Source organism: Anabrus simplex, chromosome 1, assembly GCF_040414725.1.
Source record: "Anabrus simplex isolate iqAnaSimp1 chromosome 1, ASM4041472v1, whole genome shotgun sequence".
In the NCBI taxonomy this organism is placed as follows: Eukaryota; Metazoa; Arthropoda; class Insecta; order Orthoptera; family Tettigoniidae; genus Anabrus; species Anabrus simplex.
In genome coordinates, this window is record NC_090265.1 from 151019006 (window position 1) to 151046940 (window position 27935).

At 39.9% G+C, this 27935-nt stretch overlaps 1 protein-coding gene across 1 annotated transcript in view; it reads left to right on the forward strand.

The window, feature by feature from the left end:
• Positions 1-13174, forward strand: part of LOC136863155 (hemolymph lipopolysaccharide-binding protein) — a 63305-nt gene extending 50131 nt beyond the window's left edge. Inside the window, exon 4 of the mRNA XM_067139505.2 lies at positions 12922-13174. Within this exon, the coding sequence (XP_066995606.2) occupies positions 12922-13076 (155 nt within the window). The 3' untranslated portion in view covers positions 13077-13174. The remainder of the gene's footprint in view (positions 1-12921) is intronic.
• Positions 13175-27935: the final 14761 nt, after the last annotated feature.

Sequence of the window (27935 nt, forward strand, 5' to 3'; positions counted from 1 at the left end):
GTTCAAGTGACTACCTTGATATCGCGGTTGTAGTGTAATAAAGCTACGTTTTCATGTAGTAGACGCATACGGAATACCGGGTATTTAAAGTAAATTTTGTGATTGGGGGTTGCCAGTGAGAATCCAGTATCTCCAGAAATAGCGAGGAAATGATTTGTTTATAGGATTATGCTACGTAACAATTTAATAATAATAATAATAATAATAATAATAATAATTGTACCGGTTGGTACACCTATACGCCGCACATTTGAATTTTCCGCTTTAAATTACTTCCTACCGGAGAAACTCTGAACTTTAACAACTGAATTAATCCAACAGTTTCTCAGAAGATGCCACTGTGTATATTTCGATTTGTTTTTGTTTTTTGGTTGAACAAGAAGTGTGGACCTTCTCTGACAGATGTCTCTACTAAAAAACTATGATCATGCACCCTGGTGCGAAGGGAAGGAACCTTTTGAAGAAATTTTGTATTCGAAAGTTTGTCTTTACTAAATTTTGTTCTTTCATTTTTTGCGTTGGCAATATTAATATTTCTTTCCGCCAGTTTTCAACTCTGCCAATCCCGAATTTCTTTAATTAATTTTTGACCAATAGCGTCTTTCTTCTTCAATGTTGATGTATAACTTTTAGCTAGCCAATAAAGTTGAGTGGGTGTGTCTTAATTATTCATGAAATGTCTCGAAGCTTCCACGAGGGTTTAAAAACTGCTGATTTTCTCGGCTCTTCGCCACATCAACAACATCTTGCTTAGTGTATGGAAGCATAGCAGGGGGCGGGTAGCGCCTCTTCCTTCGGGCAGCAACTCTTCAACAAGGTAATGGCCGATTAACATCTTTCTTTCCTCTTTGCTAGCTCAGCAGTTTAACCCGCGGGGCAGGCCCGAAACCTTTAATATGTAACCTTTAAACAAGTAATTTTTTTCCTACCTTGTAAAACTTCATATATCTTTAAATGTAATTCGGGGATAAAGAGTGCTTTACCCTCTCGAGCTCCCCTTCATTTTGAATTTGAGGTGACTATGTTTTCGTAACCGTTTTTCTCTTCCTTCTTAATGTGTTAAATTTATTTTGTACCGGGCGAGTTGGCCGTGCGTGTAGAGGCGCGCGGCTGTGAACTTGCATCCGGGAGATAGTAGGTTCGAATCCCACTATCGGCAGCCCTGAAGATGGTTTTCCGTGGTTTCCCATTTTCACACCAGGCAAATGCTGGGGCTGTACCTTAATTAAGGCCACGGCCGCTTCCTTCCAACTCCTAGGCCTTTCCTATCCCATCGTCGCCATAAGACCTATCTGTGTCGGTGCGACGTAAAGCCCGTAGCAAAAAAAAAAATTGTATACAAGTCACCTCCATAGATTGGGATTAGCCTCTGTGCAATAGGCCTAGTGCCTCTTAGGTTTTAAAAGGTGTATTTAGGAGTGCAAGTACTCGCCTCCATTCAATCTTGTATTTTGGGCCGTTAATTTTACCCCTTTATTGCTTTCCTTCCCGAGAAGGCCCAGTAGATTGGGTACGAGGTACCCCTGTGCCATTATAAGTTGTGCTTTGATGGCAGTTAAATGTAATAAGCTGTTCTTGCCTTTAATAGGCTTGGACGATTGAAATCGGGTCAGCTGTTTCTGGGATTTTAAAAGGTGTCTCTAGGAGGCTTGACATTACGAGGTGGGAGCAAATGGTCCATATAATTAGGGGTTTTCTACCCTTTGGTAATTTGTGGTTGTGAGCTGAGGGCTCAGGAGTTGTAACTTGGGGCACGAAGCCCAGAACTTGTTAATACCCGAAACTCTTGTTTTCGTTTGTAAAAGCATTATTCTACCTGAATTCTCATTGTTATTCCACCTAGTGAAAAGTTGTTAAATATTGTTGTCTGTTGAAAATATAACCTTTATTTAAATTTTAAATTTATCTTTCGGACTTGTAGTTAGACCCATTCCAGCCCGCATCTTCTTTCACCTCTGCTGATCCACCAAAACACGGTAATAATAATAATAATAATAATAATAATAATTAGGGGATTCCCGTGGAATGCAGAGGTGAAAGAAGGTGCCGGGGTGAATGGGTCTAACTACAAGGCCGAGATATGAATTAAAATTGCATTAAAGGTTATATTTTCGAAAAAAGCAAAACTTAACAATATTCACAATAATTCAACAAACAACCGATAATCAGGTGCAAGACCAGGAAAAGCCAAGATTTAGAGGCAATTTAACAATCTGGGCTTCAAGCCCCAAGTTTTACAATTCCTGAGCTTTCAGCTCACAAACACATATTTAACATAGGGAAGAAATCCCCAAATAATATGGAGCACTTGCTCCCACCAAGCAATGTCAAGCCTCCTAGAGGCACATTTCCAATACTTAAAAGAGCTGACCCGCTCTCAGTTTTCCAAGCCTATGAAAGGCAATACCAGGCTCAACCCTAAATTGCCATCAAGGCACAATTTACACAACATGAAACGGGGGTATCTTGTACCCAGCCTACTGGTCCTTAGTAGAAAAATAATAGATTAAGTTAATGGCCCAAAATGCAAAATGAATGGAGGCGTGAATTTGCACTCCTACATGAAACTTCTAAAACCTAAGAGGCACTAGGCCGATGAAACAGGGGCTATTCCCAAACTATGGAGGTGACTCGTTTACTGAATAAATTTAACACATTAAGGAAGAGTAGAAAATCGTAGTCACCTCAAATCAAAATGAAGGGTATCTCGAGAGGTTAAAGCACTCTCTATCCCCGATTTGCAGTTAAAGATATATTAGGTTTTTACATAAACAAGAAGAAATTTACATTTTTAAGAGATAGGTTACATGGTAAAAGTTTCGGACCTTCCCCGCGGGTTAAACTGCTGAGCTGGCAAGAAATAAAGATGTTAAGTGGCCATTACCTTACTGAAAACTGCTGCCTGAAGAAAGAGGCGCTTCCCGCCTCCTGCTACACGTTCATACACTAAGTTAGATGTTGATGAAGTTGCCGAGAGACAAGAAAATCAGCAGTTTTTATACCCTCGGGGAAGATTCGAGACCTTTCATGAATAATTAAACCACACCCACAGGCGTTAATTGGTGACAGAACACAGTTACACACAAAATCGAAGAAGAAAGACACGATTGGTCAAAAATTAATTACAGAAATAATTGATTGGCTAACTTCAAAACTGGCGGAAAGAAAAGATTAATATTGCCAACCCACAAATGAAAGAACGAAATTTAGTAAAGAGAAAACTTATGAATCCAAAATTTCTTCAAAAACGTTTCTTCACTTCGCACCAGGGTGCATGATCATAGTTCTTTAGTAGAGACATCTATGAGACAATGTCCAAACTTCTTGATAAATAGTAAACATAAACACAACGCAATTAACACAGTGACATCTTCAGAGCGAAAGTTTAAGTAGATCCAGTTTTAAGTTCACAGTTTCTCCTGTAGAGGAGTACTTTAAGGCGGAAAATTCAAATGTGCGGCGTAGAGGTGTGCCAGCCGGTACAATAATAATAATAATAATAATAATAATAATAATAATAATAATAATAATAATAATAATAATAATAATTCCACCTCTGTGGTGAAGTGGTTAGTCTGATTAGCTGCCACCCTCGGAGGCCCGGGTTCGATTTCCGGCCCTGCGACGAAATTTGAAAGTAGTACGAGGGCTGAAACGGGGTCCACTCAGCCTCGGGAGGTCAACTGAATAGAGGGGTGTTCGATTCCCACATAGCCATCTTCGAGGTTCTTTTCAGTGGTTTCCGACTTCTCCTCCAGGCAAATACCGGGGTGGTACCTAACTTAAGGCCACGGCAGATTCCTTCCCTCTTCCTTTTCTATCCCTTCCATTCTTCCTATTCCCCACAAGGCCCTTGTTCATCACAGGAGGTGAGGCCGCCTTGGTGATATACTGGTCCTCCTTCCCAGTTGTATTCCCGACCCAAAGTCTCACGGTTCAGACACTGTCCTTGAGGTGGGTGGGAGAGGTGGGATCCCTCGCTGATTCCGACGGAAAAACTAACCCTGGAGGGTAAACGGATGAAGAATGAAAGAATAAAATTGTGTCCTACAGAAAAAAAAATAGATGGTGTTGACTTCACATCGTCGACATCAGTACGATTAAGAATATTAACGGATCTTTTTTGGTTCACTTCAAAGTAGGTCTGAGGCTCAATGTTAAGTCGTGTATATGTAGGCTTGTGCTGTCATTTCTTGATGGATACAGTACTTTTGCATCCATCTCTTGGCACAGGCCAGAGTAAAGTGTGGCTTCCACCGAAGTCCCAGTCAACATCCATGGCTGTGACAATATGGAAGTTGCTGGGGTATGAGTAGTGCCGAGTAATGACATTCAGAGCATGACTAGTGCATCTGAGTTTTATGAAAGGTGCTGCCCATTGGGTCAGTCGTGCTGCAATAGTACTTTCTGACCCAGTGAGGAAAGCAATGGCAAACTACCTGAATCCTCATCTTGCCTAGTACGCCTCATTTTGGTGCTGCCATTGGTTTTTTGTGTTTTCTTATAACCGCATAACCTTTGGTGGTGCTTTTTTGAGGATCCAACCAGCCTCTGGGCTGATGACCTAACAGACAGACATGTAGGCTTGTAGGGTCTTTGTCAAAATGAGGTTACACTCGCCAATTTCGAACTGTGTAGTGTTGTGTCTGAACGTGTGGGAGAATTTAGGGGATTTCTTCTTGTCCCAGTATAGTGATGTCCAGAGTGATGCCAATGAGCCTTTGAAATGTGATATGTGAATTGCAGTTTGGGATGTTGTTCATGGTTGTGCTAAATAAGCCTAAAACCCAATTCGGGGCTGGTAATCAGGGTGCTGATGAGCGTATGAGAATAAGTTATTTATCCCAGAGTTCAGATTTTTGTGATTATTTCCACAGCAGAATTTAGATAATTTGTGTTTATTGAGATACTCCTCCCGCATTATGCTACGGCAATCGAGTACGCCGTTCTGTCAGGCAGTAGCGGGGACTCACTCATTCCCTCCCCAGCCCTCACCCCCACTTTGCGGAGAAAAATATATTTTTTATTCCATTTTAGCCGCCTGAAACTGGGAATTATTAAAAAAAGCAATCTGTATAAACCCTGTTGTTTTTTCAGCTAATTCTTTCCTTTGTCTTTAATTACTAGGAAAAAATCTTAGCGGAAATACGCAGAAAATATCGTTCGTCGCAGGTAACTGATTTGTAGACTACAGTACCACAGCGAGTGGTGAAGACCCGCGGAGCAATGTGTAGCATGTCCTGCGACGAAGGGTATCAGGGGTATAATTTTACCAAGATTACCCGCATTCGGCAGTCTGTCAATCTCACTCAGTCAATGTGTCTGTTCAGTTCTATCAAATGTCTGTTACTTTATAACTGTGTAGTCAAACACTAAATGACTTTTTAATTGTATAATCACGCCTTACTTCTGTTTAATTGAATTACACGTATATTTACTGTTCCTCTGGTGAAAGTTGTATTGCATAGTACGATTATTACCGCACTAAGCTGGTAGACTCAACCTTTATTCTCTATCCAAATTCACTCTGAGGACATTAAAAGCTTACAATTTCATAGCTATTTTTTTTTTAAATTTTGACGACTACCTCATATTCCACCCCCACCCTCTCCGATATCCCTTGGAACCGGGAACCTTTTGTTCTCTATACAGGTTTTTTTTAAATTTTTTTTTTACAAGTCGCTTTACTGACGCAGATAGGTCTTATGGCGACAATGGGACAGGAAAGGGCCAGGAGTCGGAAGGAATCGTCCGTGGCCTTAATTAAGGTACAGCCCCAGCATTTTCCTGGTGTGAAAATGGGAAACCACGGAAAACCATCTTCAGGGCTGCCGACAGTGGGGTTCGAACCCACTATCTACCGATTACTAGATACTGGCCGCACTTAAACGAATGCAGCTATTGAGCTCGGTCTATACAGTTTTGTGCCCCCCTATTTCTAATTCCCAATCGCCACTAATGCGTGCTAGGGCTTCTACGCTGCATGGTGGGAGGCAAAAAATAGCCTGATTGCCTAAGCAAATCAGTGGCTTTGGGCAGGTAGTCTCCTTTTAGGAGGGATGTTAATCCCCCTGTGGAGGAAATGTCACCGAAAGCCATCAGATGGCTTCTCTTCTTAAGGTTTGGGGCCATTGCCTATAAAATCTGTTCCCTATGTTCAAGGCGGCTGACTTTTTGAGAAGGTAATAATAATAATAATGTTATTTGCTTTATGTACCACTAACTACTATTTCCGTTTTCCAAGACGCCGAGGTGCCGTAATTTAGTCCCTCAGGAGATCTTTTACGTGCCAGTAAATCTACCGACAAGAGGCTGACGTATTTGAGCACCTCCAAATACCATCGGACTGAGCCAGGATCGAACCTGCCAAGTTGGGGTCAGAAGGCCAGAGCCTCAACCGTCCGAACCACTCAGCCCGGCTTTTTGAGAAGAAAAACTATAAACTGGAAACGTATATTATTGAAGCAGTTGACATTTTGTGGTCCGGGACAGGGCAGCATAGGATGCAGTGTGCGATTATATACGGTATTATTCAGGAAATAAATCAATTTTTCATATGTGGGGAGTTGGAATCAGCGTAGGCTATCAGATGATGCCAAAAAAAAATTCTAGACTTTGAACCATAATCGGAACAATGTTCCTTAAAATTAAAGTAAAGACATAAACGTGCTTATAACACTGATACAGTAGGCCTTATTGATCCAGCTATTTATAATCCGGATGAAAAATGCGAACAGTTCGATGGTGAAATCAGAGGATTATAAAACTTACAAAGCCTCATGGGATTAAGAGAATATAAGAGTTGTTCAAAAGAAACATGGGCTGGATTTTAGAAACGACACTGCATGTACTGGACAACATATACTGTGCTGTATTAAAAAAAAAACAGCATACTGATCTTACGTTGGTAGAGCCTAAAGACAGTCTTCCCCAACGTTCAAGTTCCTGTCCCAACGTTATACAAATCTCTCTATACCCTTGAACCCTAGTCGCTGGTTGAGCCACTCTTCCACAGTATCAGGAGCCGCTTGTTCGCTTTGTTCAACGGACCAAAGACATGACGGGTGATTCACAATTCGTAAGACCCGAGAGAAAACAGCTCTGACTGTCCATTGTTGCGTTGGAGGCATGTTGACTTCAGTTAACCCTCTATGGGTGGGAGCCATAGAATAACATCCACGGTATCCACAGCCTGTCGTAAGACGCGACTAAAAGGGAACCAGGGGCTCTCAAATTGGGAGTGTGAGTTGGCGACCACAGTCCTCTTAGCTGAGTCTCGTATTGCTTCCACTTACTTGTGCTGGTCTCCTCACTTCCTATCCGACCTCTCTTAGGGGCTGCCTGGCCGAGGCGGTAAACGCGTTCTCGGTTCGCCCGGAAGAACGTGGGTTCCAATCGCCGTCAAGAAATCGTAAAATTTTAGAAACGAGATATCCACTTCCGGAGGTGCATATGGCCCTGATGTTCACTCAGCCTACACCAAAAATGAGTACCAGGCCAATTCCTGGGGGCAAAGGCGGCCGGGCGTAGAGCTAACCACTCTACCCCACCAAGTGCCGAGGTTACGAATGGTGGAAGCCTTTACCTTCCACCCCGACGGTAACAGGTTTACAAGGCCTAGGGAGTCCTTTCCTTTCTCTCACCGATATTTTTATTTTTTCCCTTTCATTAGTATTAATAGAGGATATTTGCCCTGTTTGCCTCCTCTTAAAGGTACGTCCACACCAAGATATTTTCGTTAACTTTGTTAATAAACATTGTTAATGAACAATGTTAATGAACATTTCTGTCTGTTAATAAACAAAATAGCGTGTTCATTAACTTTTCGAGCATGTTGATAAACAAAATTTCTTTAACTTTTGTGAATGAAACTTTTCATTAACTTTTCGTGTTTTCGTTAACATTTCGGTTCGCACATGAGCAAAGACGTAATTGGAACACGCAAACTCGTAGCGCGCAATACGATACGTTTTTGTTTCTCGAAATCGACTATCGAACCGCAAGCAACTCGTATATTGCGCGGAATTACGAAATACCAGGAAGTATATGACAATTTTATTTTGTTGAAATGGAGTGGTCAAATGAAAAGGTCTTGGCGCTCATTGAATCCTACCAGAATTATCCTGTTTTGTGGGACAGTCGGCTTCCAAACCACAAGGACAGGAATGTTCGAAAGGACAGAGGTCAGTTACACAGAGAATTTTTGAAAGTCAAGAAAAGTAAAAAAAGTGGGAGCAGTCCGGATTGTGTTTACACATTAAAATGGTTTGCATATAAGAGCATGCTAGCGTTTATGGTAAGGGAAGAAGATAGCGAGACAACAATAAGCAATTTACAGGTAGAGGTAAGTAAACATGTAGGCTATTTATTACTTTACACATATATAATTCTTAACATTGAGATTATCCATACATAAATAATGTGCATTACTGTCAGGGAACTCAATATGCAGGTGACCCCTTGGTTTGAAAAGAGTTAACAACGTAGTAATAGTAGCATACTTATTTTTCTATTAGCATGTAAGAGTCAAATAAAAATTGATGTATCATAAGAACAGTATTGTGATTACATTCTTATACTAATGAGCTATGTAAACAAATATACCATAGAAGAATAACAATCCCATTGCACTAATCAAAACAGATTTATGCACATTGATCTTGCCATGGCACACTTCCTTCCTCACTCAAAAAGTAATTTGTAAATTCAAGGCGCACTTTCTTAGCATCTTGTGCTGGCCTGCCTTGTCCTTCCTGTATAGGTTGCAGTTCAAATTCATCCAGTCTCCATAAACCTGGAGTGACTGTCCCATTTTCAGTATCTTCACTATCAAATGAACCTGGAGGAATGTATGTATTTCTTGCAGCTTTATTTCTACGCAAAAAGTTGTGAAGTACAATACATGCAGTCACAATAATTCTAGCTTTAGCTGGAACAAGCATTAGTGGTTTTCTGAATACTCTGAATTTTGCTGTCATTATTCCAAACACATTTTCAACCACCCGCCGAGCCCTGCTAAGCCGATAGTTGTAGATCCTTTCAGGTGATCCCCTTTCAAAACTACCATGGAATGGTTTCATGATATTCGTGCACAATGGGAATGCTTCATCGGCTACAAATACATATGGAGTATCAGTCTCTCTCCCAGGAAGTGGGCAGGGTTTTGGAATATCTAATAGGTCATTCGTAATTGCTGGATATAGACTAGAATTCACATACACTCCACCATCTGATAGTCTTCCATTAGATCCCACATCAAAATAGGTAAACATATAATTTGCATCCACTGCAGCCAAAAGGACTATGCTGTGGGTGCCTTTGTAGTTGTAATAGTGGCTACCACTATTTGGAGGGGATTGTAGTACCACATGTTTACCATCTATTGCCCCAATACAGTGACTGAAATTCCATACTCCAGAAAATCCTCTCTCTATTCTTAACCAGTCTGTGTCAACTTGTGGAATCTGAAATGAGCAAAGAAATAAAGGTTTCATAGTACCTTAACTTACACTCAAAAATTATGGTTGAGTGCCCTTTTAATAATTTAATTTAAGACAAAAGAAAATAGTATGCCTATGAAAATGTCAAGAACCAATCATGTTTCAACATTTATTATAACAAAACTTGTAACATTTCAGATTGATGATACACAAGTGGACTTCGACCCTGACGATGTGAACACTGAAAGTCAGTTTCCTCTACTGATGGAAATGGAGGGGAGTACTCAAGGAAGCAGTACCTCCTCACAAGAAATTCAACCCAAAAGAAAAAGGAAAAGAACTGGTAAAAGCACAGATGATATCATAGCGGAGGCATACAGTGCATTTCAGCAAGTGACACAAGCGCCAGTGACACCAGAGGATGAATTTGATGTTTATGGACGTTTCATTGGCAATGAACTGCGCCAATTTAAAAACAATCCTCATCTTCTGGCAAGAGTGAAGTTTGAAATGCATAATATAATATTTAAAGCGTCAATGGAACAATTTCCTAATGAAGGTGGTGAAGCTATAGTTTTAGAAATTCCAAGCGAATAAACTTCATAATGTGCATAATGTGAAGTATTTTTATGCTATATTCTAATTCTATATTCTGCTATGTTTTAATGTATTTCTATTCTTGTTATGTTGTATTTTTTAAAAATTTTGCATTGTAATCCTGTACCATAACATGTAACATTTCACATCAAACACACATGTAGTAACATGTTATAACACGTCAAAATCATCCTCTGGTGTCACTGGTGCTTGTGCCACTTGCTGAAATGCACTGTAAGCATCTGATTTTATATCATCAGTGCTTTTACCAGTCCTTTTCCTTTTTTCTTTTGGGTTGAATTTGTTGTGAGGTATCGTCAGGGTCGAAGTCCACTTGTGCATCATCAATTTGAAATGTTACACGTCTTGGTGTAGTATAGGGTGGGGTTGAGTGGGACTCCGAGTGTGGGTGAGTGTTAGTGGGTGAGTGAGTGAGTGAGTGAGTGAGTGGGGGCAAGTGTGGGATTGAGAGTACGAGTTTGGAAGTGTATGTACGGGTGTAATGTAAGTTTTAATGTTTTCTTAATTTTGTATTCTTCTAGATATGTTCTAAGGTACCGTAGTTTTATTTTTGTATTGTAATTTTTAGGAATGTTTTAATGTAATTTGAATATATATGGTGAATGAAACTTATTTTTAAAATGGATTGTGGATTGTGTATAATCGAATAATACTAGCCTAAATAGATTACATATATATTATCTTTGTTTCTTACCTTTACCAATTCCTTGAGATTTTTGTATAAAGCTTCACACACCTCAGGCACAAGAACTGAAATTGCTTGTTTTGATACTCTAGACAAATACATAAGTGAAGTGTAGGAGTCACCAGTTGCTAGGAATCTTAAAGTTATACCAAGCCTATCATTAATGGAGATGGCATTCCGATAATTTGTATGATTTCTTGCAATTTCAGGCCCAATTACTGTCAACAAGAACTGAAAGTCATGTGGAGACATTCTCAGAAAATTCTGAAAGCCTGCTGCATCATGAATTAAAAGTTCTGACATAAGTGTCCTCTCCAAACTTAATTCTGAACGCTTTTCCAATATTCTTTGCCACACTTTGCGTCTGCGCTTTTCTCTAATTGCACTCATTAAAATAATGAAAGATGCAGCTGTAAGTATTTTCTTCTTCCTGACCCTATCCATTGTAACCTCACAAACAGATATTTTGGTTTGGACACAAAGTTAAAGAAGTTTGTTTACAAAAGTTTATTAACATCTTCAGAAATGTTTTCGTTAACATTGTTTATTAACTTTGGTGTGGACTAGCCTTAAGACAGTAAACACGCCATCTACTTCACCACAATCAGCTTTCTCCTCCATTTAGCGGTCGCTTGTCGCAGACTCATCACGTTCTGAATTGTTATTACCAACGCTAAAGCATGCAGAGCTGCCACCGCTTGGCTGCATCGTCAGCTATTTATAGTTTAACCAGCTTTCTCTATATTCAACTTGAACAACTCTCGTATAACCAAAAATGTATATTTTGCTATCTCAATCGGAAGCCATATTTTTGGTCATGCTAGCCCGGGAGGCCATATACAGCAAGAGGACATTTTGTTCTCCCCTAGTACGTCGGCACTGCTTATTACAGGATAGCTTGCAGTAGTGTCGGGGGTCGGTAGATGCAGAGTGGGTCTCGGCCTATAAGTGGCCACGCCTGGTCCGTGGTCCAATAGCTCTGTACTCTGACCGGCCAACCGAGCAGAGGAGGGGTGGCCACGGTTCTACCGTGGCTCTACGCCTCTGCATTCGGGAGACGGGAAGAGCTGGCCCTCATGGCTGGCCCCAACCGTCGGCTGTCCAGAGAATGGTTTTCCGTTCTCCTGCACTAAGGCGAATGTCGGGACAGTTCCTAGTATAAGCCACGGCCGCCAACCCCCTCACATTCTCCGAGCATCTCCTTCACCGTAACAAATCTCCCGGCCTGAGAGACGGCGTCACCATCTAAGGGTCCCGCCTCCCCCGTCAGGGGAGGAATGAAAACGTTTTTAGAATCAGTAGCAGTAGTAGTGTCGGGTTGGTAGATGCAGAGTGGGTCTTGGCCCATGAGTGGTCACGGCTGGTCCGTGGTCCAATAGCTCTGCACTCTGACCGGCCAACCGAGCAGATGAGGGGTAGCCACGGCTGGTTCTACGCCTTTGCATTCGGGAGACGGACAGAGCTGGCCCTCATGGCTGCCCCAACCGTCTGCTGTCCTGAGAATGGTTTTCCGTGGTTTTCCATTCTCCTCCACTAAAGCGAATGTCGGGAGAGTTCCGGGTATAGGCCACGGCCGCCAACCCCCTCACCTTCTCCGAGCATCTCCTTCACCGTAACAAATCTCCCGGCCTGAGAGACGGCGTCACCGTCTAAGGGGCCCGCCTCCCCCGTCAGGGGAGGAATGAAAACATTTCAGTAGTAGTGTCACTACCGGCGTTGCTAGCCGGCCAGTGTCTTATGAAGGTGCGGTATCCTACTGATGAGCCCATGCCGCACCGGGGCGAAACACTGGTAAGTTTTGACGATTGAGTTTCCTGAAATTTATGTAGCTCTCATATGAGATGATTTTAATGCTACAGTTTGATTTTTTGCCAGTCATGGAACGTGTTCGACCATATAGCTTAGGCAAAAGTAATATAACATGTAATCGGCGACTAGATGATGTTGGACGAAGTCGAGTCATAACGACGTTGTATAGGGTAAGACTATCCAGTCATATAACATAGTACAAGAATAGAGCTGTTTTAAGCTTTTCGTATGAAATGCATCACCTACGGATACCCTTTATTTTTGAAACTAAATCTATTCCCTCTGCCCCCTACAACTAAGCATCCACCAATAATATACAGTATAGTGTTTACAGTGACATCCTCACTTATGTTATTTTAAATTGTACAGGTTCGCCACTTTCAAAATCCGGCTATGTTCGCTGGGGTAATAACCAGCCTAGTGGAGGAGCTCAGGAGAACTGCCTCGTGAGTGATTCCAGCGCCATCTACTGGGACGCTCCATGCTCTTGGAAGCTCATGTACATCTGCGAGTATAAATCCTAGAAGTTGAGAGTTCGAATATCTTCATCGTTTCTCTCAAATTCCACTTTCTCTCTGTATGCAGTTTGTGACAAGCCACAAATAAATTTGAATTTATAGCATTTCAGGGCAATAGTTGAGTGATACATTATACCCATTTCTACGTTAAAATTATTATTATTAATAGTAGTAGTAGCAAGAGTAGTAGTAGTATTAAACTTACCAGAATGTATTTTCAGAAATGTAATCAAATTGTACTTCGGATGGAAAAATTGGATACTTCCAGCATATGATAATGTTTGATCCAAACAGGAATGTTATTTAAAGATTATTTTGACGTATTGTATTAGAAAAATGAACACATGGTATACAATATTTAGCGTATTCTCATTAAATGCTATTCATACGTCAATGTCTCAGTTCAATAAAGGTGCAACAATAAAATTGCCATTGTTATTTAAACCGTACTTGTATCCCTGGCAACCAAATGCTGTAGCTATATATTGCACACACAAAAAGCGCTGTGAGTATTCTGCCGACAAATAAGAACTTCCGGGAAGGAAACTTGTTGATATAAGAAATATGTATCTTAGTTCCAGTACAACAGTCATTGAACGGAATTAATAAGAATAGACAGAAAAATCACTAGCTGTATATTTTTGCGCATTGAATATACATTGTAAAACAATTTGGAAATAAATGGTTAAATGGCAGACCTGAAGATGGTTTTCCGTGGTTTCCCATTTTCAAACCTGTTAAATTATTGGGCTTTACCTCAGTTAAGGCCACGGTCGCTTCCTTCCCAACCATAGCCTATTCCCATCCTTGCCTCTCTGAAAACCTTCGATATGTTAGTGCGACGTTAAACTACTAGCAAAAAAATAATTTAATAAAAGTTGATTATTGCAAGACAAACTTGTATATTTAATCGTCTCGTTATACTACGTCCATTGTAGCAGCCTTCAACTGACGGAAGTTTTGTAAATACAATACAATTTTAAAATGCATGGTTATTCTTTCCTCAAATGTATTAGGATATATAAGACTTACGTAAACTAATCAAATTTAATATATTACTAATTTCGATTCAAAATATTTTTTTAAAAAAAGGTAAATAGTTTTTGTTAAATATCTCTAAACTAACTATTTAACACTTAGCTCCTTTAGCTCTTCCACTGTACAGTTATGTGATATTGTTGAACTGTTATACTTAATGCTTGTAAGTCTGCTTACAAAGATGAGCTTTCTCTCGTTGGGCAGAATTCTTCTGACGGGTAATTATTAAAATTCTAAGGACCTATCTGTATCGGTGCGACGTAAGGCAAATTTTAAAATAATACACGGTACACAGCAGTAATCCTATCTATCGGAGATGAGTGGCAACAGAAGACAAAGCACGTCACAACAAACAATGGTCAATGTAATGTTATTGTTGATCAATTTTATGACCTTTCTACATTTTAGGCCTCAACATTTAGTTTTCTTTCGACTCTGTGATCTTAGGGCGTCTTATAAAAGTATTTATAGCGTAGACTGTAGTTCCTTATTCTCCGACTCTGCATACCGATTGTCATTAAATCCTGTCTACCCATTTTCTCGTGACTCGGCCAGTAAAGACGTAGTAACAAAAATCCAAATTCATGAATATCCCTGATCATAGCTGGTATGGTAACAATGTATAAGACATAAATGATCGGAAAGTATATAACTTTAGTTATATAGTATTTATCGATACGACCAGTAATAACATAATTATGTGGGAATTAAATTTAAGGCCTACCCCTAAACTACCATTTCATTCAGCGTGAATAAAATAATTTTTGGCCTAGATTATAGCGACTTATTTCCCGACTTTGCATACTGATTTTCATTTAAGATACAACTACTACTAACATAAATATTTGAGAATTCCATTGTAGGCCTTCCCCTAAACTACCATTTTTCTCAGCGTGAATACAATTATTTATGATCTAGATTGTAGCGACTTATTTCTCAACTTCCCGCATCGATTTTCGTTAAGATACGACCATTAATAACAAATATTTGAGAATTAAATTTCAGGCCTTCCCCTAAGCTACCATTTCACTCAGCGTGAGTAACATTATTTATGACCTAGATTATAGCGACTTATTCATCGACTTTGTATACCGATTTTCATTAAGATATGACTACGAATAACATAAATATTTGAGAATTAAATTTTAGGCCTTCCCCTAAACTACCATTTCAGTCGGCGTGAATAAAATTATTTATGGCCTAGATTGTAGCGACTTATTACCTGACTTTGTATACCGATTTTCATTCAATTCTCTTAAGACGTTTTCTCGTGATCCGTGAGACAGACAGACAGACAGACAGACAGACAGAAATTACGGAAAAGTAAAAAGTGCATTTCCTTGTTACTGTGGGCACGACTGTTACAGAAATACCATACTTTTTAAATTCTGAGCAATGTACAGACAAAACTCTTATTTTATATATATAGATTATTTCCTTTTTTTTCCTTTTTTCCTTGAAGCAAATGGCATTTTGGGGAAAATATGTAAGACTGTTGAAGCTAACGCATTCCAATTATCAGTTCCCAGATTTACAAACAAATATTTACAATAGGGGTTTTTTTGTGGCTTTCCTCGTATTTTATTCGAATAATCAGTCTTAATAGAACTTTTCTGTTCTTCCCTTCAATTTTCCCCGGCTCTTTCCCTTCTGGTCCCAAACGTCCTCCACGGAAGTTTTCCTGTCATTACCGACACGCTACTTCTAGGATGGAAATCATGAAACACGAACACTGCAGCCTTTCGGCGTACCATCTCTAGTGCAGGATGAGCCTTCTTTGGTACGAGATTATATCCGTTGTCGAACTCGCTACCTCTGATTCAAGAAGCTAAATCCCTAACCACTAGACTACCGACGCAGTTGCTAGTAATGTTTGTGGTGGTTTAAGCTGTGGTTGTGAAGCGGGTGTTGGGATTGAGAGCAAGATATTTTGATTACGCCACAGTGGTTGCGCAGGTCATTAGCCAGTCATATTGGTATAATAAAAGGTAATTACAGCTGCCAGTTCACCTATTGTATTCATCTGCATATCACCACATAGCACGCACATCGTTGCGCAAGTGGAGCTCTGAAACTAGCTCATATTATAATAGTAATAGATCCCACATAAACGATTTTAAACCATTCCCTGTTGGAGTTATTTCCTGTCAGGCATAAAAATGCTAATGGGAGCGTGATTGGTGTCCATTTTATTTAACTATCCCAATTATACTGGAGTTTAGTTTTTCTTTAATTTATTAGTGCATCTCCCTTGCAGTGTATGTTCGATTATAGCCATGAATTGCGTCCAATAACACAATAATTTTGCCTCCCAGGAGCATGTAGGCAGACCAAAAGGTGGAATCACGTGCCTATTAAAATGCGATTTCTCGCCTTTTCAAGTAATACACTCTTCAGAGCACATCTTGTTTATAAGAACTAAAATATGTTCCATAGCATGCCTATACTACCAACCACACTCTCCAGTGAATGACATAATAGAAGGATTAGGTACTATCTTAAACAAGTTGGACCCAGATGAACCATTGTTACTTGCTGGTGATATGAATTGTAGAATTGACAAGCCAGATTTTAAAACTACGTGTGTGATGGAATATTTGGAAGAAGAAGGCTTAAAATTAATCAACCAGCGGAATCAGTTTACATACGTAGCATATAACGGGAGGAGTACAATAGATCTTGTATTTACGAACTTGCAAAACATCCATCCAACGCACCAACAGGTCATCCCTATTGCTATTAGAAAACATTTGCCAGTAGTAACAAACTTTAATCTTTTATTGCAAGATGGAAAAAAGAAAATGCCAGCACTCTACCCCACAAGGACACTTGACTCTGCCAAAATACAAGAAGCAAATTTTGAAATAGTACAGGAACTGATCAGGAACGGTATGTTGGACGAAGCTGTTCTAGAATTAGACCGCCAGATGCAGAAGGCTATACAGTATACAGATCCATACGAACGGAAAGCAAAGCCCTGGTTCGACTCAGACTGCTATGCTGCTAGGAAAGAAACGCTGAATAAATTACACATTACCTTGAATTCTCCGTCTCCAGAAAACCTTGAAATATACACACTCTCTCGCAGGCTCTATAAGCAGCTAATAAAACAAAAGAAGAAAGAGTACCAAGAAATGCTAGATATAAAGAAGATAGAAGTTGCTGAACGACATCCTTATAAAATACTGAACCCAAGAAAACCAAAATTCCCTAGGGACATACCAATAGAAACCTGGGAAAAACATATGTGTCAAGTGCTTCAGGTTAAAGATACTCGACCGCTACAGGCACAATTAGAAGATGTAACTGAGTTTTTGCCTATAACTGTAATGAATATCGAGAACGCTATACACAGCATGGGAAATGGAAAGGCTTGTGGACCTGATCAGATTTACTACGAACATTTAAAAACTGTGACTTCAATTTTGAAAGAAACGTGGTCTTATTTGATGAACGAATGTCTTCGGAGAGGTAGAATACCAGATAGCTGGAGGAGATCCTACATCAAAATGGTATACAAGGGCAAAGGGGATATGGGAGATCCAGACTCGTACAGAGGTATCGCACTCGAATGCACTCTTTTTAAGGTAATGACCAAAATTCTCACTGACAGGCTAACAACACTTGTGGATCAATATATACCAGAGCAACAGTTTGGTTTCAGAAGAGGTAGATCTACCCTGCAAGCGGTGGAGTGTTTAAAACAAGATATCGAGGAAGCACTAAGAGTACCAGGTGGAAAGCTCCACGCAATCTTTGTTGACTTCTCTAAAGCTTTCGATATGCTCAATAGGAACATACTCCTGACAAAGTTGGAACAATTAATTGGTAAGAGTCACTACCTGACAGTCATAATCAAAGACATTCTCTCCAACAATACAGTATTTATACAGGATAACATATCAATATCAGATGCAATAGCACAGACCAACGGTGTACTACAAGGAGATCCTCTAAGTCCTCTTCTGTTCTCAATAATCACTTCGGATGTGACGCGATGCATCAAGGATGGTGTAAAGTTGTATGTATATGCAGATGATATGGTTCTCGTTGCAGAACGGCTGGAGGACCTGCAAGAGTCCTTTGATCTTCTGGCAGCATGGGCACATGAAATTGATCTCAGCATAAATGACCAAAAGACTGTCCACATGATTTTCAGAAAAGGCGGAAGATCAGCAGTGACTGACAGAGTCCATTACAATGGTAAAGAACTAACAAGGGTTAGTCACTTCAAATACCTGGGAGTCATATTCCAAACCAGAGGTGATGTCTTCACAAAACACATAGAGAATAGGACTATCTTGGCATTTAAAGCAGTGAATGAAATCAAAGATTTATGTAAGATGTCAGTTAAAGCAGCGATAGAGCTCTTCAATATTAAAGTTGTGCCTATAATCACCTATGGCCTACAACTCGTCTGGGAATACCTAAATATTAATAGTCTACGACTAATAGAGAAAGTCAAAGCCGCATACTTAAAGAGAGCTCTGGGGCTTTCGAAGTATACACTATCTCGACTTGTGTATGTTCTGACAAGGGAATCTTTCCTGATCGAAGAGCTACGCTTCAAGATGTCACTACCATCCACGACAAATTACGATCGACTACTTACGGAACTGAAGCAGAAAAGAGAAGACATTTGGTTAGATTTCTATGCAACGGATGCTATGACAACGCGGGGATGGATGGAAGCGAACTACGAATTAAGACATATTGTAATTAGATTGGCTGTTCATGGCTTTCACTTTAAGCTTTGCAAAACCAAAACATTTCATGAACCTGAATTCGGATGCATGTGTAAATTGTGCGATCGTGAATGTGATAGATACCACGTCTTGACATGTCCTAATAGAGGGAAATCATTGACTAAATTCTGTTCAGAAGAATGAGACCTATGTGGAAATGTTAGAATTAATGTACTTACTTACATGGCCACTTGGCTGCAATAAAACTATTAATTATAACACAATAAAGCTTTCATAACCATCCATATCGCCAGGACAAAACAACACAAATTCGGTACGCAAATTAGGCTGTTCAACTTCTCAGCCTAGAAACCCCATTGTTAATTTAAATTGGCAATTATTATGGACCAGTGCACTTATAATATACTGTCTGACAATACAAGTCTACAATAATTCATTCGATTATGAATAATATGGACTAGATGATTTCAGCTGTTGATATTGAAAAGAGACTTACATAATATTTGATAATTTGGGATCTGCTAGAGATATTTATAATTATTATTATTAATCCCCGAGTGTTAGGGGTAGCGTGTCTGCCTCTTACGCGGAGGACCCGGATTCCATTCCCGGCGAGGACAGGGATTTTTTGCTGGGTCTGAAGACTGGTTCGAGGTCCACTCAGCCTACGTGATTACAATTGAGGATCCATCTGACGGTGAGATGGCTGCCCCGGTGTATAAAGCCAAGAATAATGACAGACAGGATTCGTCGTGCTGACCACACGACACCTCATAATCTGCAGGCCTTCGGGGTGAGCAGCGATCGCTTGGTAAGCCATGGCCCTTCGGGGCTGTTGTGCCATGTTTTTTGGGTTATTGGTATTATTGTTATTCGCGAATGAATCACTTAAGAATACGCGGAGTCAACATTTGTTGGTTGTACTTTTAGCCCTGTATTATTCATACGGTACGCAGCAAGTGGGTGTGTTTACGTTCCTCCGTCTGTGAATATCGTGTGGTTTTACTCTCTCTTCTTCTTCGAAGATTTTTCTGATAGCATCCGGCTTTTGGTTTTCATTCATTTTTGGTTATGTCCAGCAGCCATATCTAATATTTATCAAAATTATCCGGCAGTTTTCGTTACAAAATTGCTTATTTAGGTTTTAGGCTGAAGGCACCATGTTACTGTACACCAACTTCATGCGCTACTTTCGAGAGTGAAAATAATTAATACCAACATTCGATATATCGCACTCCAAGTCCAGGTATCAACAAAACAATCAAAGCGCTAGTCTCGTTCTAAAAATCTCCATCTTCATATTGAAGAAAAAATGGAAGTGCCGTGAGTTTTAAATTTCACGTGCTTGCAATGTGCTTTGCAGTAATCTCTTTGGTTACCTGGTTGTCTTCGCTAATCGTAGTGTGAGTATGTACAAAAAGAACAAACCACACGGCGCAACAGACACGAAAAGCCTGGGCCTACCAAGCGACCGCTGCTCAGCCCGAAGGCCTGCAGATTACGAGGTATCGTTTGGTGAGTATGTACCAAGTGGAGTGAAATTATTATCATTCGAGGCCAGACTACACTATAATGCCGAGACGATAAAGACCCGACAACGTCGCTTGGAGTGAAGCCTGTTGTGTATCCGTAATTTATAAACAAGTCTAACGTGGGGTATAGATATATAGTTCATACTTTGTGTTGTGCGTGAATGAACTTGACGCTTCTGTTCAAAATTCAGAGTATACTGAAGATAAATTGTGTATTGTAGTTTTAAACATTAACCTACACACCATTTGGCATCGTGGAACGGCAGTGGTTTAAGGCAAAGGAGAGCTTTCTCATGTGTAGAATGTAGTGATGACTTACATCGTTTCTAAAGCTATTGTTCAAAATGTGGTAGTTTAAAAGCACATCGAACTGGGCGAGTTGCCTGTGCGGTTAGAGGCGCGCAGCTTTGAGCTTGCATCCGGGAGATAGTGGCTTCGAACCCCATTGTCGGCAGCCCTAAAAATGGTTTTCCATGGTTTCCCATTTTCACATCAGGTAAATGGTGGGGCTGTACCTTAATTAAGGCCACGGCCGCTTCCTTCCCACTCCAAGCCCTTTCCTATCCCTTCGTCGCCATAAGACCTATCTGTGTCGGTGCGACGTAAAACAAAATTTTAAAAAAGCACATCGTGATTGTGTTAGTTTATTTTATATATATATATATTTTCACAAATATGACAACGACAACTAAATTCAGGCTTAATTTCAGATGTCAAGGCAATGCCGTGGTCCCTCTTGCTCCAGCAACCGTGAGTCTAATCACGAATACCTTTCAGTGTATAGATTATACACTGAAAATTTCATGGTTGAAATGCATCACCAGAGACAACTTGAAAACGCTTATTCACCTAGTAAAGTCTGCGTGAAACACTTGTCCCTTAAAAATGTTAATATATTTGTGACTTACATTGATCACAAATTGTTTAACTGAGCCCAGCCCATTCACAAGAAGAACTGCAGATGACAGGCGTAAAGAAATTCAGAAAAGAGACGACGAAAAATTCATAAACTTGTAGAGAAAGTCAAAACTGCAGATATTTCAGCCTTAAAAGATTGTGAAAGCATCTGACCGTAATATGAAAGAGAAAGTTGGCAGAAAATAGTGAAAAGAATTCATATTTTACACTGTGTCAAACAGTGAGTTATCAAACAGTAAAAGTGTCACATTGGAGCTATCAGTGTCTGCGAGAGGGAAAATTATGGGTAAGGATGATCCCCTAAAATGAAAAGGTACAGAAGTTGTCACAGCTTAGGGACTCTCTGAGCGATTACTGTGTATATCAAGCAAATAATGAGGTGGAACCTCAAATGCGTTACAAGAAAATGGTTAACCACATTAAAGGCCAGCTATCAAATCTTGACACTTCCATTTAATCTCACTGAGGTGAAAAATGTCCCGACTCCAAGCAGGCAATGCTTTTACAACATCAATTTCGACTCCTGTGTGTGTCCAAGTAATTATACTTCTGCCTTCTGTTTCAGCTTTCATTTCTAATTTACTACAAGACTTCTTCCTGTTATGTTGCAAATTACGATCAATAAATTATGTTCCTTCCTCAGTCTAGATATTTCAAAGGCATAACAAATACATTAAACCGGATGAAAAAAATCACAGTTTTCTTAAGAGTATAGCACGTGGTCATTCTGTACGACAACGATATGTAAACCTCCTTCTACATGAAATGTATGTGGACTCGTACTGACACTTAAGTCGAGTTGTGTGTATGACTATGCTCAGAATCAATGAGTCCGGCTCCATGGCTAAATGGTTAGCGTGCTGGCCTTTGGTCACAGGGGTCTCGGGTTCGATTCCCGGTAGGGTCGGGAATTTTAACCTTAATTGGTTAATTTCGCTGGCACGGGGGCTGGCTGTATGTGTCGTCTTCATCATCATTTCATCCTCATCACGACGCGCAGGTCGCCTACGGGTGTCCAATCGAAAAGACCTGCATCTGGCGAGCCGAACTTGTCCTCGGACACTCTCAGCACTAAAAGCCATACGCCATTTCATTTCATTTCAGAATCAAAGAGTAAAGTCAGCTAGAAACATTCAAGTTTTTATGTTAAGTTCTGTTTTGGGAAGTGTTTCTGCTGTAAGTTACACTGGTCCCAGTAACAGATAACTTGGCAAAAATTTCTGTTTTACTGTGCTCAGTATTATTCCTGATTATAAACGCACAAATCGCAACATGTTTTCCCTTCTAGGTAGAGATTTATTTATATTATAAATTGTTCAACCCAAAATTCGATTTTCTTATTTACTTTCTGTTTCATACTGTTCGCCTTCTTAAATCTGCCAGAAATCTACATATTAAAAAAGTATACTAAACACAGCTTTGTACAATACGTCCGTTCATTCTGCTGGACCAAGTTGCTTCATTTTTATTTTATTCATTCCGGAATTATCTACCGATAAACCATCAGGAATTGATAGGTTTCTAAGTTCAGTCAACTTTGAGTGATCATGAAAAGAAATCATTAAATGATTACTCCATAATTACAGGCGAAGGCTTATCCTAGCCCGCAATGCATGCTATACTTGGTGGGTTGCATAGTTAAGGAGCAACATCTTTACGTCAAGAGGTGGGCGACGCTAAACGATGAAAATTGTCGGTGACTATAGGCAAACCTGCAATTTCAACCAAACTTGGTACACAAATAACTTAATACTATCTGGAGAGAAATACTCAGGGAGCAAGACACACCTAGCAGCCCTAGGGGTGGTGTGCGGAGCGAGTGTGACATGTAAACAAAGTCAAAAACGACTTATATTAGTGTTGAACCCATAGTTTTCTGGGTCCCTGAAATGAATAGTGATACTCCGGATGACACTGAAGCCCAAATTCAGCCACCATTGGCATGAAGGGAGTGGGGAGTGGGAGAGATGGTGTGAAAAATAAAATGTCAAAAATGACCGAGATCATGTATGTGCGTATGCTCCAGCATAGCTCTCAACCAAACTTGGTACACGTATCACTTACTATGTGCAGAAAAAAAACAGTCTGGGGCAAGACACCCCTAGCACCCCTACGGTTGGGGTTTGAGGGGGAGTGAAATTTAAAAATAATCGAAAACGACCAATATTAATGACGAATCCATACTTTTCGGGATCACTGAGATGAATTGTGACACTGTGGGTGACTTTTAATTTATAGTTCACCGTCCATCAACATGTTGGTCAGAAGGGATTGGGAAGAAAATGTCCAAAATGACCGAGGTTAGTATTCAGTTCCCAGTTCTCGGGACCGCTAGGCTGATTGCTGACAGTCCCAGTGACAGTAGGAATCGTGAATATTATATCTAAAATGCGACGCGTAAATATATACAATTACTCTTTTCTATTACTTAATACCGATCTCGATAGCTGCAGTCACTTAAGTGCGGCCAGTATCCACTAATCGGGAGATAGTGGGTTCGAATCCCACTGTCGGCAGCCCTGAAGACGGTCTTCCGTGGTTTCCCATTTTCACACCAGGTAAATGTCACAAATGTACCTTAAGGCCACGGCTGCTTCCTTCCCATTCCTGGGCCTTTCCTATCCCATCGTCGCCATATCTGTGTCGGTGCGACGTAAAGCAAATAGCAAAAGAGAAAAAAAATACATTACTTAATTGAACGGTTGAACTACCTGACAACCAATATTAGCTCCCACAAGGACAATGTTTCAGACAAAACAACATAATATAGAACTAAAACTTTAAATGGAACACACAACAATAACTATAAAACTACAAAAAAGTTCGTCAAATATCAATCAACATCACAATAAAGAAATGTACAAAAATTCACTTTACACATACTGACAGGTAATACAAATCCTAAACATAAACGTTCAAAAAAGTACCCGGGCAGCGCATCGCTACTCTTAATTATAAGTCAGTGTTTCCGTTATTCATAGAGAGGCTGTTTCTTGTAATGTACTGTACCGTATCCTGTCCTAATTTCGGCCTAGCTCACGGGTAGAAGCGCGTGGTGCATCCGGATGTAAGCAATAAAAATGTCTAACTAATAAAATGCACCGAGTATATGGACAGGTAATACGAACATACAAATCTAGTGAATGATAACTCACGTAATTGGGTGGAATGGATTTATTAAAACTAAAAACATGAACTGAAATCATACTAAATAAAAAATATATAATTCAGATAAACAACCGACCTCTGGTTGTGTTAATCAAGGAAACGTTACACGTACATTAAAATGAATTAACATCATTAAACAAAACATTTAAAAACAAAACGGGTAACGAACCAAAGAAATTTAAATAACATTTTTGCGTTACATGAAATATGCCTGAATTACATTTTATTTAGGTGTGTGGACAACCTTGTTAAGTCCCGAGTTCTTTTCCCGAGGGCTCGATTTCTAATCGTTCATGATATGCAATAGTAATATCCGATACACTAGTAATTGGGCTAAATTACATATACACATTCCAATCACCCGCACATAAATATATAAAATACTTGTTCATGACTGCGTCTGAATTACACTTAATAAAACAATCAAAGATTCTTATCAAACGGGTCCGAACCCATGAGCACGGATAACCCATCGGGCTATGTCTCCCCGTTAACAAACAAAAGGCAACATCACTACACAGAAATAATACACTGGACTCAACAATACAAATCACAGGGTAAATACATTAACCACACCTGCAAACAAAGCACACCGAATAAACACACTGAAGTTGACAGAGCTGTCGGGTTAAGAACCCAACATATCCGGCCACTGGGCATAGCATATCTCACGCATAGGTACAGCATAGCAATAGAATTTGACACGATGGGCAGCATCGGCTGTTTGGCAACGTAACTTCAAATAACTGGGCTCTGTTGTCAGGCAATTCACGAAGATAACGGGATCATTTGTCACAACTTTCACTCCTTCCCTCAGCCTACAGCTGAGTCGAAAACAGGGGCTTATTACTACCTGGTAAGAACAATATTACGTCGGCCCTAGCGAACATTCTCACTGCTTCAGAATGACACGCAATTCTATCCAGCAAAATACATCTCACAGCCTTCCACAATCTCGCTTAAAATAAGCTGGCTTTTTAACTCATTAATATCATAACTCGAAATATAACATGATGGCTTCCACTGCCTAACTCTTGTCATCTCAGCCCCGTAAGTATTTATCGGCAATTCTCTAGCCTCGTGTATAAATAATCCTCGGTTCAACGCCCGGAATATTCATGAATTTGCCTGCCACCACACTTAAGGACTGTATTCTACTTTCGACGTTGATACATCTCCCTTTGGATCTCCTCACAGCTGAAATTCATGCATCATGCAGAAAAATCATTCTAACATATATTACTGCCTCTAGTCTAATCTTCTTTCACATTATGACGCTGATGGCGTACAGCCTATTGGGTTTCTATGAAGAATCTAGCCATACAACTCTATCTAAAATCAACACACACTGGAATAAAATACAAACAACTACAACACACACCTATATCTAACCTATTCTCTCCTTTCTTCCCATCTAAATATATATAACACGTAGCTCGGGAACTTGAAATACAAACAGACCTGAACGTATTTATCTTTACTAAAATTAACAAAACAAATGCCACTCTGGCTTACATTTAAAGAGTAATTTACTTGTTTAAATGAGCCCTAAACTAGTGCATCTAGATATCACTTCACATGCTTATAGAACAAAAGAACTTAACTTGGCAACAACCTCCCTATCAGTGACGAATCACATAACCGCTATGTCATTCGTGCTTAGCCCATGACTACAGTACACAGCATTGCTAGATATATAGTCCTGGATACTTTATGGTTGTTGTCTCCTTGATGTCGGTCGTATCTGGAACTGTTAAGTTAGAACCATCTACTTCTTCACTTAGCATGCTCTAATTCACGATTACAATCTTAGCACCGGCTATTACTTGACTATAGCCTCCGTACATATATTAGCCAGATCCACGCAGCACTAAATTAAGGGGAATGGGCCCAGTTGCTATCCGTCTTTGTCAGCGGTTATATTTTAAACTACTCGCACACGTTAATCACACGGTTCGCGTACGCGTTAGATATTATTCATAAATGCATATCGCCACTAGCTCATCAGAGCTAAATCACAACGATTCTATTTTAGTTTTAAAAAATTTCAGAAAGCAATTGCCTTGTCGAATCACGACACGTCACACTTGGTGTTCAAAGGTAGAAGGAGTGCCCTTACCTTCCCACCGCACATTTTATAGTCTCTCGAGGTCTTGAGCTCCAAGGGTAACCACCGGCAAACATTCGATTATCCTTTTGTACGAGCTCGCCAGATGTAACCGGGTACCCCCGTAAATGCGCATATTTCTCAGTTTAGCACAAGTAAATCATTTTATCGGCTCCGATTACTATATAATTATAATCTTAATTATGTTTGGTGCCAGATCTGTGGAATTTAGCTTCATGGCGAATTAATTGATTTAAATGTAGGTGATTCCAATCCTGGAAAAGAGAAGTCTCTCAACCTGTGACAAAATACATCCCATCGTTTAAATCTCATCCCCTCCAGAGTTTGCTGTGCGCTTGGGTACGCAACTATTGGGGTCTACATGATTTAAATCACAGCTTGCGGCAGAGGTCCACCAGAGGAATTCGTTCCTACCGGAGCACTACGGGGTTTTCACAACCTGTAGCATGGTCATTCAGGTTTCCTTCTTTCACTACCCGCCTCGCGAATAAATTGAGCGCTTAAATAAAATTGTTAAGCATATTCAATGATATTTGTTTATGTTTACATATACATTAACGAATTTATTGTATTTCACCTTGTCTTATATGTATTGAAAGAAAACAGCTTTTCCAGCAACGCTTTATTTGAGGAAATACTATGTAAGTTTAACTGTAAACATGTTTACAGTAAGACTCCAAGGACCAACAATACAGTTTTGCTAAGTTTAAGTGTCATAGCCTTCAGTGTAGCATAACTCTGTCTCATTGCATCGTCTTAAGTATGACATATTCGCAAGCAGAATAGAGCGAATCTAAAGAAAGACAGTGCACATTTTTATATATACTAAAAACATAAGTATTCTTGCTTTATTCATGGATGCATTGAAAGTGAAGCGAAATATGCAGTGTGAATTGTTACCGTAGTGCCATATATAAAGTTGCTGATGACTTCGAAAGATATATTAACAGTTAAAAATTCCAAATACGGTAATATTTATTCCAGTATAAGGTTCAATATTATTATTGTTATTTCCTAATATTCTCCAAAAATCCAAACAAAACTCCATGGCGCAACAGCCCAATGGACCATGGCCTACCAGACGACTGCTGCTCATCCCGAAGGCCTGCAGATTATGAGGTGTCTTGCAAATATTCTGCATATGATAGAAAATTCAAGCACAGAAACGACACTGTCATTTCACACAATTCTATCATACAAATCAGGGGGCTGCACAGCTAAATTGAATGAGAATATGTTCGCAGGTTCTGAAGTAACAAGAAATAAAACAGAAGCCATAATTAATAACGTTAGTGCACCTTTCTCAACACTCGCATTACCACTGACATTCTTAAGAAAACGCTTGCAGAAATACTATGTAAGTTTAACGTCCTAC